At 45.8% G+C, this 18,061-nt stretch overlaps 1 protein-coding gene across 1 annotated transcript; it reads left to right on the forward strand.

The window, feature by feature from the left end:
* The first annotated feature begins 2,107 nt into the window (after positions 1–2,107).
* LOC127216708 (cytochrome P450 4F4-like) lies at positions 2,108–17,434 on the forward strand. Its single transcript, XM_051177526.1, is given in 12 exon segments — positions 2,108–2,305; positions 6,346–6,490; positions 9,331–9,384; positions 9,475–9,602; positions 10,059–10,180; positions 11,350–11,620; positions 14,573–14,639; positions 14,823–14,952; positions 16,334–16,467; positions 16,559–16,762; positions 16,765–16,852; positions 17,257–17,434. Coding segments are annotated over 12 exon segments (1,719 nt in total).
* Positions 17,435–18,061: the final 627 nt, after the last annotated feature.

An 18,061-nucleotide genomic window follows, 5' to 3' on the forward strand; every position in this document is an offset into this window, starting at 1 on the left:
TGATCATTAACCATTTATAATCTACCTTATTTAAGTGAAAACAAACATTTATAAACAATATTTGTGAATTTGGGCACCTTTCTTTCCAAACTGCTTCCTGCTGGTAGGGGGAGCTGTCTTGGGGATCCTAAGAGGACGCAGAAATCCTGGCTGAAGTGGTCTGCAAGGCTGCCTTGTCCCAGCTGTTTTGAATGGTGGATCATCTGGGACATTGCTTCAGGGAGTCATGCTTGATCAAACCATGTTAGTCTGGAAGGAATCCACAGCAGCTTTTCATTTTCTGTGGAAACAAATAGAAATTCTTTTCCCCAGGAACCTGTCCTGAGACTTAAATTTTGGAGTCAAAGCATTTTTAAAATATATAAATTGGATTAATTTAGCAGCATTGATAATCAAGTGTATTGTAGTAATTATTTCTTCCTTAGTAATTGAGTAATTCAAAGACAACAATATAGCATACAGTATTCAGACTCTTTGTGTGCTTTCCATCTTCATGTGGCGTTTTTATTACCCTATTTCTTTTACTTTTATTTGTTTCATTTTTTGAGACAGGATTTTTTTTTGTGTGTGTGTGTGTTCTTACCTCTATGAAATCCTCAGAGTGAAAAGAGAGAAAGCTCATGTCTACTCCTGCCTTATATTCCTCTCTCCTCCAGACTTCTGTGGTAACTAGTGTTTATTTGGTAAAGTTCAAACAAGATATCACCACAGAGTTCTACTGTGGGCACCAATCATGATGATAAGCAGTTTCTTTTTTGAAAATTTAAATAACCAACATACAGAATAGTAAATATTATTAATTCTAATTTTTTAAATTAATTTTGCCTGTCCGTATGTCTGTGTAGTATGTGCATGCACAACCTTTGGAGGTAAGAAGAAGGTGGCTGGGCCTCCTGACACCATAGTAACAGACAGTTGTGGGCTGCCATGTAGACCCTGGTAATTGAACCCATTGCGCCATTGCTCTAGCCCTAGTAAATATTATTTTAAGTGCTATCTATGTTTCATATTCTTATATGAACAAGAAGGGCCCTGAGCTCTTCTGCCTGTATCACACATCTGCTGATAGCCCTTCTTATCCCCACACTCACATACCTCTCCTCCCCTTTCCATATCTTAGCTTGAACCCAGCCTATGCTTAGCTGTGTTCTTCTAGCTGGGCTGTTGATCCCTGGAATCTGATCCAGGAAATAAATTATTGGACAGCTTCTAAAAGAAACATGGCTATTGGCTGGCTGTGGGTAGAGGTATTCTGTGGCCTCTCCGTTCTGCACCAAGAAATCCTGCAGGCCTTCCTCCCACACCAGCATGCATAGGAGCTCCAGAGACGTTCAGGGACACACCTGGCCCTGCCTTCCTGGTACGGGAAATCCCAAGTTAATGATTTTTTAAAAAGGTGGGGCTCAGTGTCACCTTTGCCCATACTGGTCTTGTATCCCACTACATGTGGGATTGGTCAAGTCCTGAGGATTGGTTCCCATGCTCAGTGTGACCCTGACTCAATTCCACTGTGCAGTTGGCTGACATAACCCTTCTTGGTCTCCTGCCCAGGCCAGGAGGAAAGGAAACAGTCAGGTCTGGGAAGGATTGGCTGGCACAAATGAGCCCAGCCTCCTGTCATTTCCTTTAGGTAATGAGCCAAAGACAAAGAGGCCCCAGGAGAGACAGGAGCTCAGGGAGAAACACCACTCCTGAGACAAGGTGCTAGGCTAGAGAGCTGGCGCTGGAGGAACTATTCTGGGTTAGAGAGAGATCTGTTCATGTCTGGGGTGTTGTTTGGGAGCCAGATGGCTAAGGCAGGGTGGTCACAGTGATCCAGCTGGCCCTGAAACTATGGTGGCTTCTGGGTAACAGCTCCTACAAATCTTAGTATCCTCCATGCAGTTTGGGACACTATTCAGACTCCCATCTCCCTTTTCTCCTTTGTCATCTGTCTCCTGTCCTACCCTTTATGGCCCATTTTACTGCCCCTCTCCTGCATTGTGTTTCTGCCACCTCCTGATCTGACACCAGGATTCAGTCTTCACCCCTGTCCACCCCTGTTAGAGGATGCCCCTGTTGATTCTCTGAGATTCAGTAACTCACATTCTGTCATCTATCTTGTAGGATGCGGAATCTGGATCTGTCCTGGCTGGGATTGGGGCCCACATCAGCCTCACCATGGTTTCTCTTTTTCTTGGTTGGAGCATCCTGGCTCTTGGCCCACTGCCTCACCAGGATTTTCACTTTGTATGAAAAGTGTCGTCGTCTCCGAGGTTTCCCTCAGCCACCCAAGAGGAATTGGTTTTGGGGTCATTTGGGCATGGTGAGTGTGGCAACAGGATGGACCAGGGGTGTGAGGGTGCAGGGACCTTCAGTGGCTAAGGAGTTGGCAGTAGATTGGCCTGGGAACTGGGTATGAGGGCACATGGACAGACTCAGCTAGGGGCTGGGGTTTTGAGGGTGCAGAGATTTTCCCTACAGAGAATTAGGGATAGAATGGATTAGGGCCTTTGCATGCTCCATTTCACGCCTTTTCTTACATCCCTATTTGGTGGAGACCTGTTTGGGGGAGGGTGCTCAGACCTAAATGTTATGAATAAAGAGTGTGGGAAACCTTGGTGGATTCCATGGCAGGCAAGGGTGACCAAGGCGGGGGCCAAACAAGCCAGGTAGACAGAGATTAGTGAGAAGTTTTATTAGAAAGGGGAGGGAGGGAAGGAAAGAGAAAAGAGATAAAGAGACACAGAGACAGAAAGGACAGAAGAGAAGATTCCTATCTCCCCCGAGGGAACAGTAGGAAAGAGAGCATAAGTGGGCCGGGGTGTTTCTTTTAAAGGAGTACTTTGCACCTGAGTGCAGTTTGCAAGCATGGAACCCTGGGCTGACCAGGGTACTGCCTGAATGCATTCTGCCAGGTGACAGGGGCAGGCCAACATAAAGCCTGAATCCTTACACCAAAGAGGATGTGGGAAGGTTGGGGGGGGGAGTACACAATATGAGATTGAATCAGGATGGCTGCCAGCAGCATTTAATTGTAAAAAGAATACACCTTTTATACTCTATAATTGCACATGAGATTAAATGGGAGACAAGGGACATGTGAGCTGGGGTGTGGCTTGAGATCAGGGGCTGAGAAATATAACATTGACCTTAACAATAGGCAGCAGTCATATTAATGAAAGGGCCACAAGTTCTTCTCGCCAGAGATAAGGAGGTCGACTACTTTAGCAGCAGGAACTTTCCTCAAGCCTCCAAGGAATGGAGACCTTATCCAAATGCCTGATTTGGGGAAAAGGACTTCCTCTGGAGAGCAGACACTATACTACAATTTCTTAATTTTACTGTATGGGCCTGTTCTTCACATAATGTTCCCAAAAGAGAAGGTCCTCATATCTTTCTCTTTTCCTACTATATGATACCATTCTGATTTCTCTGTATTTACTAACTGAACTCTTGACCTTAATGTCCTCAGGCTCTGGATCTGAATTGTAGGCATTTCATCCTTAGAATCAGGTGTGTGTAATAATTTTCTAAGTTTCTTGTTCTTGGTTTAATTAGGAGGACACAGTGGGATTCCTGGTGGCAGGGATTTTTTTCCCCAAGAAATTATTTTATTTAGAGAGGCTACCATTGTACACATTTTTATTCTTTACCAAAGCCCACACAAACTTTCCCAAAGGGGAAGGCATTAATAAGGAGAACCATTAAAGATGAAAGTAAAAAGGTGCTGGAGAGTGTGTGTGGTCTGGAATGTGGAAATGCTGAAACGCTGTCAAGCAGAGCAATGGTTCCCATGCAGCCCACACCACCTGTTCTCTATCCCGAGTCTAGTCTGGATTTATTTTTAGCCTGTTTTCCTGTCTAGTAATATGTAAGGGCTCCCAGCATGGGCTACAAAGAGCCAGGATTCCTCACATTCAGACATTGTCCACTGCTTAGGTCTTCTACAGGGCCTTGGTTCAGAATCAGCTTCCTGTCTGGTACATTTCTTTGTTAATCCATCTTTGGGTTTTTATTTCATTCCAGAAGGGACTTTTATGCCATCCCAATATACCTAGGGCACAGCTGGGCCATATAACAGTTCTGTTCTGACTCTTCACCTCCTGGATCATATCTTCCTTCGATTGCTCTTTTCCACTATGATGGATCACTGAGGCCTATTGCGCAGCCTGGATTAGAGTGTCCACTCTGTTAGTGTTGTATTGGCCTCTCCTTGGGGTTCTAACAAGATACGCCTTCTGCTTCAGCCACTAAGAGCACCACCTGTGCATATTCACTGTCTTCCCTGCCCACCTTCTCTCTCTCTTTCTCTCCCTCTCTCTGGTCCCCCCTTCTTTCCTCTCTCCTGCTCCTCCTGTCCCCTTTCCCTTTTTTATGATCCTTTTCCCCTAATTAAAAAAATTCACTCTGCTTGAACCCTGTCAAATGGAGTCTTTGTCTCATGTGCTGCTTTTCTTAAATTACAACATATCCTTCTATGGGCCTTCCCTGGCCCTCACCTTTACCCAACACTTGGACTTTGATGTAGGCCCATTCTCTCCATTGGTTAACTTGGTCTCAGTTGTTTCATTTACAACTAGCAGAGCTCATAGCATGCACACAAGTTCTTGCAACCATGCACAAGACCCTTTACCCTGTGGGAGTGGTTGCTTATTAGGTGAGCTGCCACTCCTATGGAGATTTGCAGGTCCTCCTGCTATCTTGGGGCCTGTTGAGGCTGTGCCACTTTTAGAGGATCCAGTGCTTTAACCCTTCTACATAGTTGGAACTGAAGGCTTATGCTGGCAGAAGTGCATGTGAGGGAAACATTGGGGACAAACCCTGAGGCCACAGTGTAGTCCACAATGTCCCTAACAGGACCTTGCCCTGAGGCTTCTCCTGGGGCTGGACTTGATTCTACCTGAGAAATTAATCTTCTCCAGACAAAGGAGGTTTCTCTGAGGCAGTCAGTGTAACAACATAACTTTTATTGACCATGAGATGTAGGCTTGGTACTGGTAGGGACAGAACAAGAAGCAGGAATTTCTTCCTCCATCCTGCAACATCCAGATACATGTTCACTGCAGAGGCTGCATCACCTCCAGGGGCTTCAGGAGGAACCTGCACCAGGTGCTGAGGAAGTGCTTTAGTGTTCTCCAGAGAAGCGGAAGCAAGGCCTGGACACACATGCACACATAAATGGTAACACTCACAAACACCCCGCCCCCACAGACATCTTGAACCAGTTAGTAATAGGGACAAATTTAAAACTTCATCCCTGGATGATTTTTGTCATTTTACCAACGTTATAGAGTACAATTAGTCAAACTATCATGGCTGAACCTACCGCATGTCTAGGTTGTGAGAGACCACTTACTGTTCAGAGCATACAAACTTGTACATTGTGGTACTGTTGAGAAGACTGCAGACAAGTTTTAGATCATGGTATTTACTCAGATAAATGTACTAACATAAAAATAATAGCAAAAATTGTAAGCCATAGATAATCCTCAGGTCTGTTATAATTTTATGTGACCAAGGTAGTATTTACAGTCTGTTGTTGATAAAATATAATCATTATGTGAGCTGAGGAGATGGCTCAGTGGCTAAAAGCACTAGTTACTGTTCCAAAGGACCCAGGTTCAATTCCTAGCACCCACATGGCAGCTCACATCCGGCTTTTTATATTTCCAGTTCCAGGGGATCTGACTTCTTAACACAGACATGAATGCAGGCAAAGCATTGAGGCACATAAAATAAATAAGTCATTAAAATCATTATGTAGCATAATTCTATACATAGTTGTATAGATAAATATATACACACATACACTTACAGTGTGTAAAGGTATGTAAACGAGAGAGAATGAAGTAAGGAGAGATGATACATAGATGGATGGATGGATGGATGAATAGCTAGATGGAGTTTGGACTTAAGTAATAACAGAGAAATACCCTAATGAGGCATGCAAATTGGAAGACCAGGAAGCTGGTGGTATAACAGTGCAGTCTTAGAACAAAGGCTGAGTGTGGAGTGGAGTGTCAGATGTAAATGCTGAAGTCCAAAGGTCAAGCACCTGAATTTTGGTATCTGAAGGCAAGAGAGGCTGGGTGTCTCAGCTTTGGAAGCAAGAGTGAGTTTTCCCTTCATTTGCCTCTCGATCCTTTGGATCCTCAATGAGTTGGATGGTGCTTCTCACACGGTGGATGGTGGGTCATCCTGACTCAGTCTGCTAATGTGAATACTGATGTGTTCTGGAAACCCCATCATAGATACTGCCAGAAGTCAGGCTGTATCCTCTTTTGTGGGCATCTCTTAGCCCAGTCAATGTGGTCCCTGAAAAGAGCCATCTCAGAAGGGATTGCCATGCCTTTTTTCCCCCAGTCTCCTCCCACGGAACAAGGCATGAAGGAGATGACTGAGCTGGTGGCCACCTATCCGCAGGGCTTCGTGACCTGGTTAGGTCCAGCGGTTCCCCTCATCCATCTGTGCCATCCTGACATCATCCGATCTGTCGTCAGTGCCTCAGGTACCCACAGGAGCCTGTGGTGGTGTGGCTGTGGGAATCTGAGAACTTCTAGTTCTGACTCCCATGCTCTGTGTGCGGCTGCTGCGGTAGCCTCGCCTTTCCTTCGGTTGTCTCTCTCAGCCTTGCTGTTCTTTCATGGGCTCGCCATCCCCATGCCAGTCTCTTCTTCCTCCACTGCTGTTGTTTCTTCCTCCCCACCCTGTCCTAGCACTGTTGGTACCCTTGGGTTTCCAGGAGTCCATGCACAAAACTCTGTCCTAGAGGAACCCAGTCTTGAAGAGATGGGTCCTTACAAGAACACTCCAATCACCTGTGATCAGGAATGGCCCTGAGGAGGATGGGTGATGGCAGAATGGAGAAGTGAGATCTCTACTAGAGCAGGAAGGGAGGCTTCCTGGAGGAGACATGACAGGACCAGACACGACCAGAGGCCAGACCACCGAATGTCTAGGAGAGACAGAGCTAGGTATCTGGAATGAAGATAAATCTATGCTGCTGATAGGAATGTTCAAGTAGGGGCAAGATGTGTGGGGCCTATGTATGGCTGCAGCCCATCCCATCCCCAGGCACAGCAATGAGGCCACTTATGCTAATGTGTGATCCAGCTGCTTTTTCTATATTCTTCCTCTTCCTGTGCTTTCCCATCATATGGTCATTGCTCACCAACTAGGCCCAGAATCTCCCTTAAGAAATTAAACTCCAGCCTGGCCCATTTACCCTGCCCCTTGACAGTACCATACAGGTACAGGGTAAGCTAAGGAGAGAGGGGTCAGTGTGTGTTCCATAGTGGCCACAGCTCTATCATCTGCCAAGCAGGCCCCTGGCCCTCTCTGCATGGTTTGTTTGAAGGAAATAAAGGGAATTTATAGACTATAAAGACCTGTGGGATTGGTCTTCAGGCATGGCTGGATCCAGCTTTCAAGCAATGACATCAAAATCTGTGCCCTTAAGTCTGTTTTACCTTCCTGTAGCCCATTTTTCTTTTTCATCAAGGTCCAAGTTACAAGTCTCAGACATTCACTTCCATGGGGCAGCCAGCTTGCCTTTCTCCTGGCGTTCCCAGGGGTTCTGGGCTTGTAATTAATTTTAATTTCCTGACCCAAGCTACAGGACAAACTCTTGTTTTTTCCCTTTGGTTTTCTGTGATCAAGTTTCTCTGTGTAACAGTCCTGCCAGTCCTGGAGCTTGCTTGCTTTTATAGACCAGGCTGGCTTTGAACTCACAGAGATCCACCAGCCTCTGCCTCTCAAGTGCTGGGATTAAAGGTTTACACTGTCAGGCCCAGCATCTTCCTGCTTTTGTGAAGCCCCTCCTCTCTGCTCCAGGTGGACATTGCACCAGCCCCAGCTTGCCCACTGCTGAGGTATCTGCACTATCTCCAATTGGTCAGGTGACCTGAGTTAGGCTGGTCGGGCTGTGGCAGCCTTGCTAGGCAGCTGAGACACAGTATCTGACACAAACAATTTTCAAAGACTTTTGTGGTGATGCATACCAGCTTACAACATGTTGGCCAGATTGGGGAGGGGAAAGGGAAGAAGGAAGGGGGAAGAAGAGGGGAGACCAGAGGGAGAAAAGGGAAAATGAGAAGATATAGTTCCAGGCAATTGTTCAAATTTGTTCAGTTAGGTCCCACATCCTACAGTCTCTAGAAAACAGAGTCACAATCCAGGAGCCAACATTACAACACAGGAACTTGGGGGAATATTTCACATTCAAACCATAACCCCTGGTATATACTGTCCCTAAGTAAACATGGTTCACACCTGGGATCATGTGAAGGTGGCCCTATCTGGGACTCCTAAGGGGCCTCGAACATAGGCATGTCGGGTTCTGTGTAGTTGTTTGAGGATTTGTTTGGGATTGTAGTTTTTCTCCTTTTGCTAACATTTTTGACCATGTTTAGGGTTGTCTGATATCTGTCATGCAGAGCTCCACTGAGACATGATTTGACATTTGTTTGAGGCAGGGCTTAGTGTAGATTCCTGTCTGAAGTCCAGTTGGATCACACCTGGTACACATCTGAGAATTTAATGTGACTACTAATTTTTAAAATCTATGTACAGATACGTATGTGTGTTTATGAGAATGTACATGCATTTGTGTGACTGTGTGTGTGGAAGTAAGAGGCCAACATTGGGGTCATTCTTCATGAACCACATACCTTGTTTCGGGTCTTGGGGCTCACTGATTAGGCTGGGCTCAATAGCCAGAGATCCACTTGGATTTTTGCCTCCCCAGAACTGAGATTAGCAGTGAATGCCACTACACTCAACTTTTTCCTGTGGAAACTGCGTATAGCACTCAGTCATCATACTTGCACGGCAAACACTCTGCCAAATCAGGTCTCCCTACACCCTATAGTGACCATCTTAAAATAATCTCTGGGACACACTGAGATTTGTTATACTTTATCTATGTTACATTAGGCGTGGCCATGTCAGGGAAGATTATGCGCGTTTTTAGCCATGTTAGCAATGTTAGGCCAGGTGCATCTGTGTCACATGTATATTTCAGGAGATGACAGAAAGTGTTGGATGGATGGATGTGCTAGGTCTATGTAAAGGTCTCCAGAGTGTTGTGCTGTGTTGACATGCTAGACTATGTAGGAGCTATGTGCATGCATACTTGGGTGTGTTATGTAATGTCAGGCCATACTTTTGTCCTACCTACTCCTAAAGCTTGACCTGGTTCCCGATTACCTTTCCCCTACTCCTTGCTACTTCTGTCCTTCTCCCCAATCTTGTTATGCTGGTTGAAGTGGACATGCATACTCCCGATGAGGGCACCACATTCTTCCCAAGTTCATCCTGTGTTCTCCTGATCATCCTTGTTCATGTCAGCTGCGGTTGCCCCAAAGGATGCCATCTTCTACAGCTTCCTGAAACCTTGGCTGGGTGAGTCCCTGCAGGTGAGATGACTGGGGACATCCCTGGGGCCCAGAGAAAGGTGCCACCTTTGCCCACCACCAATGCTTACCTTCCCAGGGGACGGGCTTTTGGTGAGTGCTGGTGACAAATGGAGCCGCCACCGTCGCATGCTGACACCCGCCTTCCATTTCAACATCCTGAAGCCCTATGTGAAGATTTTCAATGACAGCACCAACATCATGCATGTGAGTGCCTGGAAGCCACCTTCCCAGCTGGGGTCTGGGGTTGGGGCTGGTAAGGGACTGCAGATAGGTCTAGTCCAAAGTATAGCTATACTGCAAGAAGTGAGCTAAAAATTGTAGCACATGGTTTCCTCTCAGTTTTGCAGACACAAAATCAGATCAACTTTGCTGTTCCTAAACATGTGACAGACAAGAACTAGGAGAGGGAAATGAACTGACTGAGGGAGCACTGAGCATAGGAATCAGAGCTTGGATTTGAACTCAGAACTCCTGAGCCAGTCTTGGGTCTTCATCTCCTATAGTAACAACTTCCATAATTACTCAGTTTGGGCGATCTGAGATAGGTTATCTGGGGTTATCCAGAAGGCTGGTTTGAGGGTGTCCATTATAGTGGTTTGGGTTGGTCAGAGTCTCAGGGAGCCAAGATTCAACAATGTCACAGTCTCTTTTTCTGCCAAGGCCAAATGGCAGCACCTGGCTTCAGGGGGTAGCACTCATCTGGACATGTTTGAGAACATCAGCCTCATGACCTTGGACACTTTGCAGAAATGTATCTTCAGCTTCAGCAGCAACTGTCAGGAGTGAGTTTCAACTCTAGGCCTTGGAACATGGTCTGTAGAATCAAAGGCAAGAGGCAGAGCGGGGAGGCCGGCCAGAGCAGCTGATAAGACTCCATGGAGGAAGTGGCTCAGAACTGATAGTGAACCAACCCCTGGGGAAGGAGCAGCCTCTCCCATGGGGTGAAACTGTTTAGAGAAAGCCACAGAGATTCAGATGAGACATGGGCATCTGGCATGAGGTAGCTTGGGATGAGGTCAGAAGAGTGGACAGTAGTGGAAGCATACAGACATTAAAGCCAAGGAAAGCATGGAACTTCATGTTGTAGTTTCTAGGAAGCCATAAAAGGTCTTCATTACATCTGTCTCTATAACACAATATCTAAGAGTACCAAATAGAGATTTTTTTAAGCTCATGGTTTTAGTGTAGCTTGATTTCATTTGCTTTTGTGTCTGTGACCAAAATTGTATTATGGAAGGAGCATGTGTTGGAGGAAACACAGGCATCTGGGAAGTAAAGAGAGACAGAAAAATGCCAGGGTTTTAACACCCCTTTAAGGGCACCCCTGTAATTGAAATGACTAAGGTAATACCATCCTGTTTGACTCCATTTTGTGTTTGCTTAGATATTTTCTCAGCTCTCTAACCCTCTCTCTTGAATGGTCACATCTGCCTTGGCAGCACAGTTGAGGTTTCCATGGCCTTAACCAAAAGAATTGTCAAGCTATGTCTAAAACGACTGCCCTGCCAGTAATGAACATAGTAAACCAATGATGAGCATGATCAAAGCAAAGCTCTATAGATGGTGACTGCCCTTTAAAAGAAAATGGAGTAGAAGTGCAAGAAAATGGCCATAGTCCAGCTGGAAGAATTGATGGGTTCTTGTCTGGATGGACAATGTTAGGGAGCAGGTAGGTCAGAACTGACCCCTCTGTCCAAGAGGAAGAGAGGGGTCTGGTGTCCATACTATGCTGTGGATGCTCAGGGAAATGCCTAGGCTCATGGAAATGGAATAAAGAGAGAGAAGAGATTGAGTGTTCAGGGCCCATGTCTATCATGTGTTATCATCTTTTCCAGCTTAGTTGGGCTACTCAGTATCCTGTGGGGAAATAGTTCCCACCATTTACTGAGGAATGCGGCTCAGGTTTTAGGGCTATTGCATTCTTGCTGCCCTTCATGTTCTCCTTGTATAGGAAGCCCAGCGAATATATCGCTGCCATCTTGGAGCTCAGTGCTCTGGTTGTGAAAAGAAATGAACAGCTGCTTCTACGCATGGACATGCTCTACCGCCTCACACATGATGGAATGCGTTTCTATAAGGCCTGCCGCCTGGTACATGACTTCACAGATGCCATCATCCAGGAGCGACATCGTACTCTGCCCAGTCATGGTGGTGATGGTGTCATCAAGGCCAAAGCCAAGTCCAAGACTCTGGACTTCATTGATGTGCTGTTGCTGAGCAAGGTGGGTGCGATAGCACGTCTAAAAATTAGTTTCACTGTGTAGGTCAGGCTGTCCTTAATCTCTTCTTCCTCTTGCTTCAGCTCCCTTGGTGCTGGAATTACAGATGCCTGTCATCCTTTTTTGGCATTAAGTAGCTTTTTTGAGATTGCCAGGCTTGTCTTCAGGGAGGGGTAAATGGATCTGCCTGCCCTAACTTCTGACACGACATACTTGTACCACCCCTCACGACTTAAAAAATGATTTTTTATTTTATTTTAGTTTTATGTGTATGAGTGTTTGCTTGTATGTATGCAGGTGTACCACATGTGTGCTTGGTACCCTAGAGGCCAGAAGAGAGTATTGAATCCCCTAGAACTGAAGTTATGGATGATTGTAAGCCACCATGTGGATGAGGATGGGTGAGGATGCTCTTAACCATTGGGCCATCTCCCCCGCCCTATAGCTTTATGATTTTAAGAACAGAATCGATGCTGCGATTGAATGTGAGATGATTCAACGTTTTATAATTTCAGTAATAATTTGGGCTCAGTGGAGAGAACATCTAGAAACCATGAAAGACATCTGAGGAAAAGAAAGGGACAAGTCAGAGAGAAATACATAGAACACTGGACATAGCCAGTACAGCCTTTCTAGGTCTGAAACGGAAAGGTCTTTCTTGGTGTCTTAGGGTTTCTATTGCTGAGATGAAACACTGTGGCCAAAAAAGCAAGTTGGGGAGGAAAAGATTTATTCAGCTTATACCCCCAGATCATAGTCCATCCTTGGAGGAAGTCAGATCAAGAACTCGAGCAGGGTTGGAACCTGAAGGCAGGAGCTGATGCAGAGGCCATAGATGGTGCTGCTTACTGGTTTGATTTTCCTGGCTTTCTCAGCCTGATTTCTTATAGAAACAAAGACCACCAGTCCAGGGATGGCACCATCCACCATGGATACCAATGTCCCATTGGTTATTAATTGAGAAAATGCCTTACGGCTGAATCTCACGGAAGCATTTCCTCAGCTGAGGCTCCTTCCTCTCTGATGACTCTAGGTTGTGTCAAGTAGACACACAAAACTAGCCTCTGGGCCTGGCATGGGTTTTTGGAACCCCAAAGCCTACCTGTGATGCACTTCCTCCATCAAAACCACATCTATTCCACCAAGGCCACACCTCCTAATCCTTCCCAAACACCTCATCAACTGGGAACTAAGCATGCAAATATATGAACCTATGGGTCATTCTCATTCAAACCAGGATTTACAGAACAGAAGAAAGACTCACATATTATGAATCATGAAGGGTTGTAGGACAGATGGCACATCTATGTCATCTTTGTTTAAGAGAGGGCAATAAGGTGAACAATGAGAGGGAGAAGGAAGAAGAGAACAGGAGAAGGAAAGTAAATGGAAAGGGGGCAGGAGAGCAAGCAAGGAATATTAAGACTAATTATTAGCTATAAAATAATGGATTTCATTGTAACATTCACATAAATCATCTTACATTTCTCTCAAACTTTTTCAAATAAAGAGGGAACTTTATGTTTTGAATATGAACAACTTTAATCAAGTGCTATGGTAAATTTTGTGGGTTTGCAAACCTGATAGCTTCCAAAGGAAATAAGAAAAATTCTCTAGGCTTAGACCCAAGAATAGGATAGGAAAGTAGGGAAGGAATCAGAATGCAAGGTGAGAAAAGCCGGTGAGGGAATGCATTTGAAAAATACTGAGAGGTAAAGAAGGGAGAATGGAACCTTACTTATTGACCACATACAGTGTGACATCATCTGTCCGCACACATTGCCATCTTGCCCCTATTTCTTCTGTCAGTCTCAACCTTTCAGTCCTGAAGACAAAACCTTTGGTGACAAAGTAGCTGGCAGTAAAGGAAGAAATGGGGGAAAGCCACTCTCCTTACCTAGTGTTTAAAGTGAATGACTTAGAGCAGCAGTTCTCAACCTTCCTAATGCTGCAACCCTTTAATATAGTTCCTAATGTTGTGGTGAGCCCCACCATAAAATTATTTTTATTGCTGCTTCATAACTGTAACTTTGGTACTTTCATGAATCACAATGCAAATCTTTTTGGAGATAGAGGTTTGCCACAGGTTGAGAACCACTGACTTAGAGCAAAGCTTAATATCTAACTGCCTAGACAAGTTGCCATACAACGATTCTATTTGCAAGGTGGCTAGTCACTCTTTCCCACAGAAATCACTCATCATACATGAAGTGGAAAATATCCATGGATCTTTGATTCCTTCAAGTAGGAAAAAATAGGAGACAGGGGAGCCAGGAACAATGCCTGTTTGGTGGGGACTTTGGTGATGGTGACTGAAAGGAAAAGTATCAGCTCAGGACACCCCAAGACCAGGTACTCAGCACAAAGGAAATTGATTTTCCCCAGAGGGACAGAGGGCAGGGAATAAAACAAAGACAGGAGACAGAGGATAAGGGAGACAGGGATGGGTACACGGGAAGGGGGCCTGGGGTATATGTCCCGGAGTGGGGAAAACCACTGCTTCTGGATACAGTGGAGACAGATGTGGCACACAGGAAAATGGAAGTTTATAAAGGCACAAGGGGGAACTTCATGTTAGAGTGAGGTGTTTAATTTTAATTGAGCATGTTAAGTAAGTGAGCTGGACTTTTGATTGCTGGACTTCAATATTTTGATAGCTGGAACTTGGTGGTCAGCCTGAGGAGGACGAAATGGCCAAATAAGGGAATAGACTAGCTTTAAGAATGCAATCTAATGGTTAATTAGCAAGGCAGAGGGAATCGGGAAGAAGGGGAAGGCCTGTCAGAGCCTAGCTTGCCATGCTTGAGCTAGCCAGAGTCATTTCAGTGACCAAAATACATGCAGGAGTATGGAGGTCTTGTTTGCCTGATTGGAAAAGGATCTCTAGATATTATTTTATGTTAGACACAAGAGCTTTCAGAAGTGGTTTGATGTAAGACATTGCCTTGTTTCCAGGATGAAGATGGAAAGAAGTTGTCAGATGAGGACATCCGAGCTGAGGCTGACACCTTCATGTTTAGGGGTGAGAGTCTCAGTGTGAGACCAGAGAAGGGACAGGAGTCTTTACATTTCAGGGGTCTGGGTTCCTCCATTCCCTTTACTCTTTCTTTTCCCCATCCCTCCCGAGAACTTCACCGCTTGAGTGCCGTCTACTTAGTGGTGCTGAAGCAGCCCAGAAATCCAAGCCTAACTGTCCTCTCTTCAGGCCATGACACCACAGCCAGTGGGCTCTCCTGGACCCTGTACAACCTAGCAAAGCACCCTGAATACCAGGAGCGCTGCCGGCAGGAAGTGCGGGAGCTCCTTAAGGACCGAGAGTCTACGGAGATTGAATGGTGAATGCAGGTTCTGGTGGCCTGTTTCTGAGCTCCCCCACCCCAGTTTCCCAGGTGGGGAAGGGAACTCTTTGGATGATTCTCCTATTATTGGCTAGTGGGTGAGGCATCTACTTCATCAGCAAAGAAAGGTTTATGTATGGGAACAGAAGGATACAGACTTCAAAGAGAATTACTGACAAAATAACATGAGGTGAGGGCCATGATGCTACTTTGCACATGTTGAGTAAATGAACTTCCTTCCCCTCCCCCATTTTTGTCCTAAATGACATTTTCCCATGTTATCCTTTCCTGATTGGTTGTTCATCTGCTCCCTAATTACTTCCTTACTCTTCTTGCCAGGGACTCATAGGGGACATATGGGGATAAAAGTCATGTCTATGTTGTGTTGAACATGTGACTCATCCATGCATCCAATCATTAAACCCTCCCATACTGCATTTCCATTCTAATTTCATGCCCAGCTTAGTCTATGCTAAGGATTCATCCCAGAGATCCTCCTTCCAGGAGCTCTCAGGTGGGTGGGAGAACAGTCTTTGGTCATAACACCGCGAGAACACACGGGAAGGCATGGGATAGAGAAAGAGAAGCAAGTGTAGGGGGAAAGTAAAGGTTATGCTTCATTGGGAAAGTCACTGAATATCTGTGTGAGATTGGGGAATAGGGTGATGTGGGCTGCTGGAGGAGGAAGACAGTCGAATTGGGATGGATGACTGGGAGCAGAAGGGGTGTGGGAAAGAGAAAATATATAAAGAGGAATGGAGAAGGGAAGAAGGAGGTGTAAAGAAGGGGTAAGGTGATTCAGGGAAGGAGGGATGGGAGAAAGAACTCTGAGAGAAGACAAGATGAGAGGAGAGAAACATACAGGAGGGACAGGGGAGAAGGCAGGCAGATGTCAGTGAGTTCAACGCCAGCCAGAGCAACACAGAGAAATGCTATCTAGAAAAACAACAACAACAAAAGATGTGTGAGAGCAAGAGAGGTTTTGTGTGAATAGAGGAAGAGAGTCTGAAGAGCAAACACAGAAGATCAGTTTATTCTTTTTTTTTTTCTTTGCATTTTGATTTTGTTTTGGGCATACGAAATGTTCATTTTAATGTAAAATTTGTTGAGTTTTTATGGTTGTGAGCCTAGTCTTTAATGGCTGAGTTATCCCTCCAGCCCTATTTTACTCCCCCACCCCCAATTTTGTTGAGCTTTTAAAATGGTGGGTATGAACATTGTTTTTCTCAGGGGGAAAAAACAAAACAAAAAACTAAAGATGCTTGCTGAATTTCCTCTGGCACTTTCCTAATTGTTTGCTCTTCTTGGGACTACTTTACTACTGAGGAAAGGTTAAGTGGGCAACACAGGGGCTGGCTACCTCTGCTTTGCTCCTCAGGGACGACCTGGCCCAGCTGCCCTTCCTCACCATGTGCATCAAGGAGAGTCTGCGGTTGCATCCTCCTGTCACAATGGTCTCCCGCTGCTGCACCCAGGACATTTCTCTCCCAGATGGCAGGGTCATCCCCAAAGGTAGCCACAGAATAGGGTAGAAGGGTTTTGGGTACACAGCAAAGTTTATCAGGCAGCGAAGCTTACCTTGCCCGTCCCTTTCCCCCCACAGGCGTCATCTGCGTCATCAATATTTTTGGAACCCATCACAACCCAACTGTGTGGCGGGACCCTGAGGTGCGCTGTAACTCCCCACCTCCATCCTTGTTCATCTCTCAGTGGCCCCCGGATATCAGATCTCTTTTCCAGGCACACTCGAGCCTCTCTGTCTCTGACTGTGTTGGTAGGTGCCACTCATTCATCATGTCTGGTCTCTTCTGCAGGTCTATGACCCCTTACGTTTTGATCCAGAGAACATCCAGGATAGGTCACCTCTGGCTTTTATTCCCTTCTCTGCGGGACCCAGGTGAGGCCAATGGGCTCAGGATTATGAAGTGGGATTTGGGTCTGGTGGTGAGGAAGGAGGAGTTGAGATAGTTGAGGTTTCTGGTACCCTCCCCAAACAAAACAAAAAACCAATAACAAAACAAAACAAAAAAACTCCAAAGCAGAGTAAAAACCAAGGTTTTGTGAGCCCGTTTGGGAAGTCCCAAGAGCGGCCACAGATGCTCAGAGCATCATCCTCTTGCTGATTGGTATTGTGGTCTGAGCTCTGGGCAAGTCAGGCATTAAGTGAAATCCCTGTTCTATTAGCATCCCTTGCTGCACCTCAGGCCGCCCTGTTGCCTGGGCCGACTCGGTTACATTGGGTTCTACAGTGCCTGGCTGGGTCCCAGCACAGTCAAGAGTATGCACTCTGCTCCCCCATAGGAACTGCATAGGACAGACTTTCGCCATGAGTGAGATGAAGGTGGCCCTGGCGCTGACACTGCTGCGTTTCCGCATCCTGCCTGACCACAAGGAGCCTCGCCGGAAACCAGAGCTGATCCTGCGCGTGGAGGATGGGCTGTGGCTGCGGGTGGAACCTCTGAGCCTAGGGGCACAGTGATCCAAACTGTGCTGTCACCCTGCAAGCAGGGGCTGTAAGGGATTTATCCAGTAGACAGGGTGTTTGATTTTTTAAAATTTTTATTATTTTTTTTCTTATTTTACATATCGATCCCAGTTCCCTCTCCCTCCCTCCCAACAGGGTGGTTTATTTGAGCCAAAGATCCCTGACTTCCTTGGGATGATCACAGACTCCTATGATGAGGGTTCATTTTCTAGCCAAGTTGCACTACTCTGGGCAATAGGAGCCAAGGGGTGACCCAGCAGGAGAGGGACCAGGATGACAGGCCAGACTGAGACTCAGATTCTCAGAGGCAAAGCCTTAACACCACCTTGACCCCGATTCTAATCTCATATGGGATTTCTGATTTCGTGGGTTCTAGTCAATATGCATATTAAATCTAACAAGCCATCATTTTGCTTTCTTTTGAGATGATGCAGTGTTACCCTGAGTGGTTCTCAAATTGCTGGTGTTAAAGGAAACTCAGCCTGAGGCTCCCAACCATCTGAGACTTTAGTCTTAGGAACAGTGTATGGGGCTAGTTCTGGCTCTTATGTAGTGTGTCTGATCATTGTGGGGTTGTGGCCATTTTCACTCATGAGAGGAACCCAAGGAGGAGAAGGAGAC

This window comes from Phodopus roborovskii, unplaced genomic scaffold, assembly GCF_943737965.1.
Source record: "Phodopus roborovskii unplaced genomic scaffold, PHOROB, whole genome shotgun sequence".
In the NCBI taxonomy this organism is placed as follows: domain Eukaryota; kingdom Metazoa; phylum Chordata; class Mammalia; order Rodentia; family Cricetidae; genus Phodopus; species Phodopus roborovskii.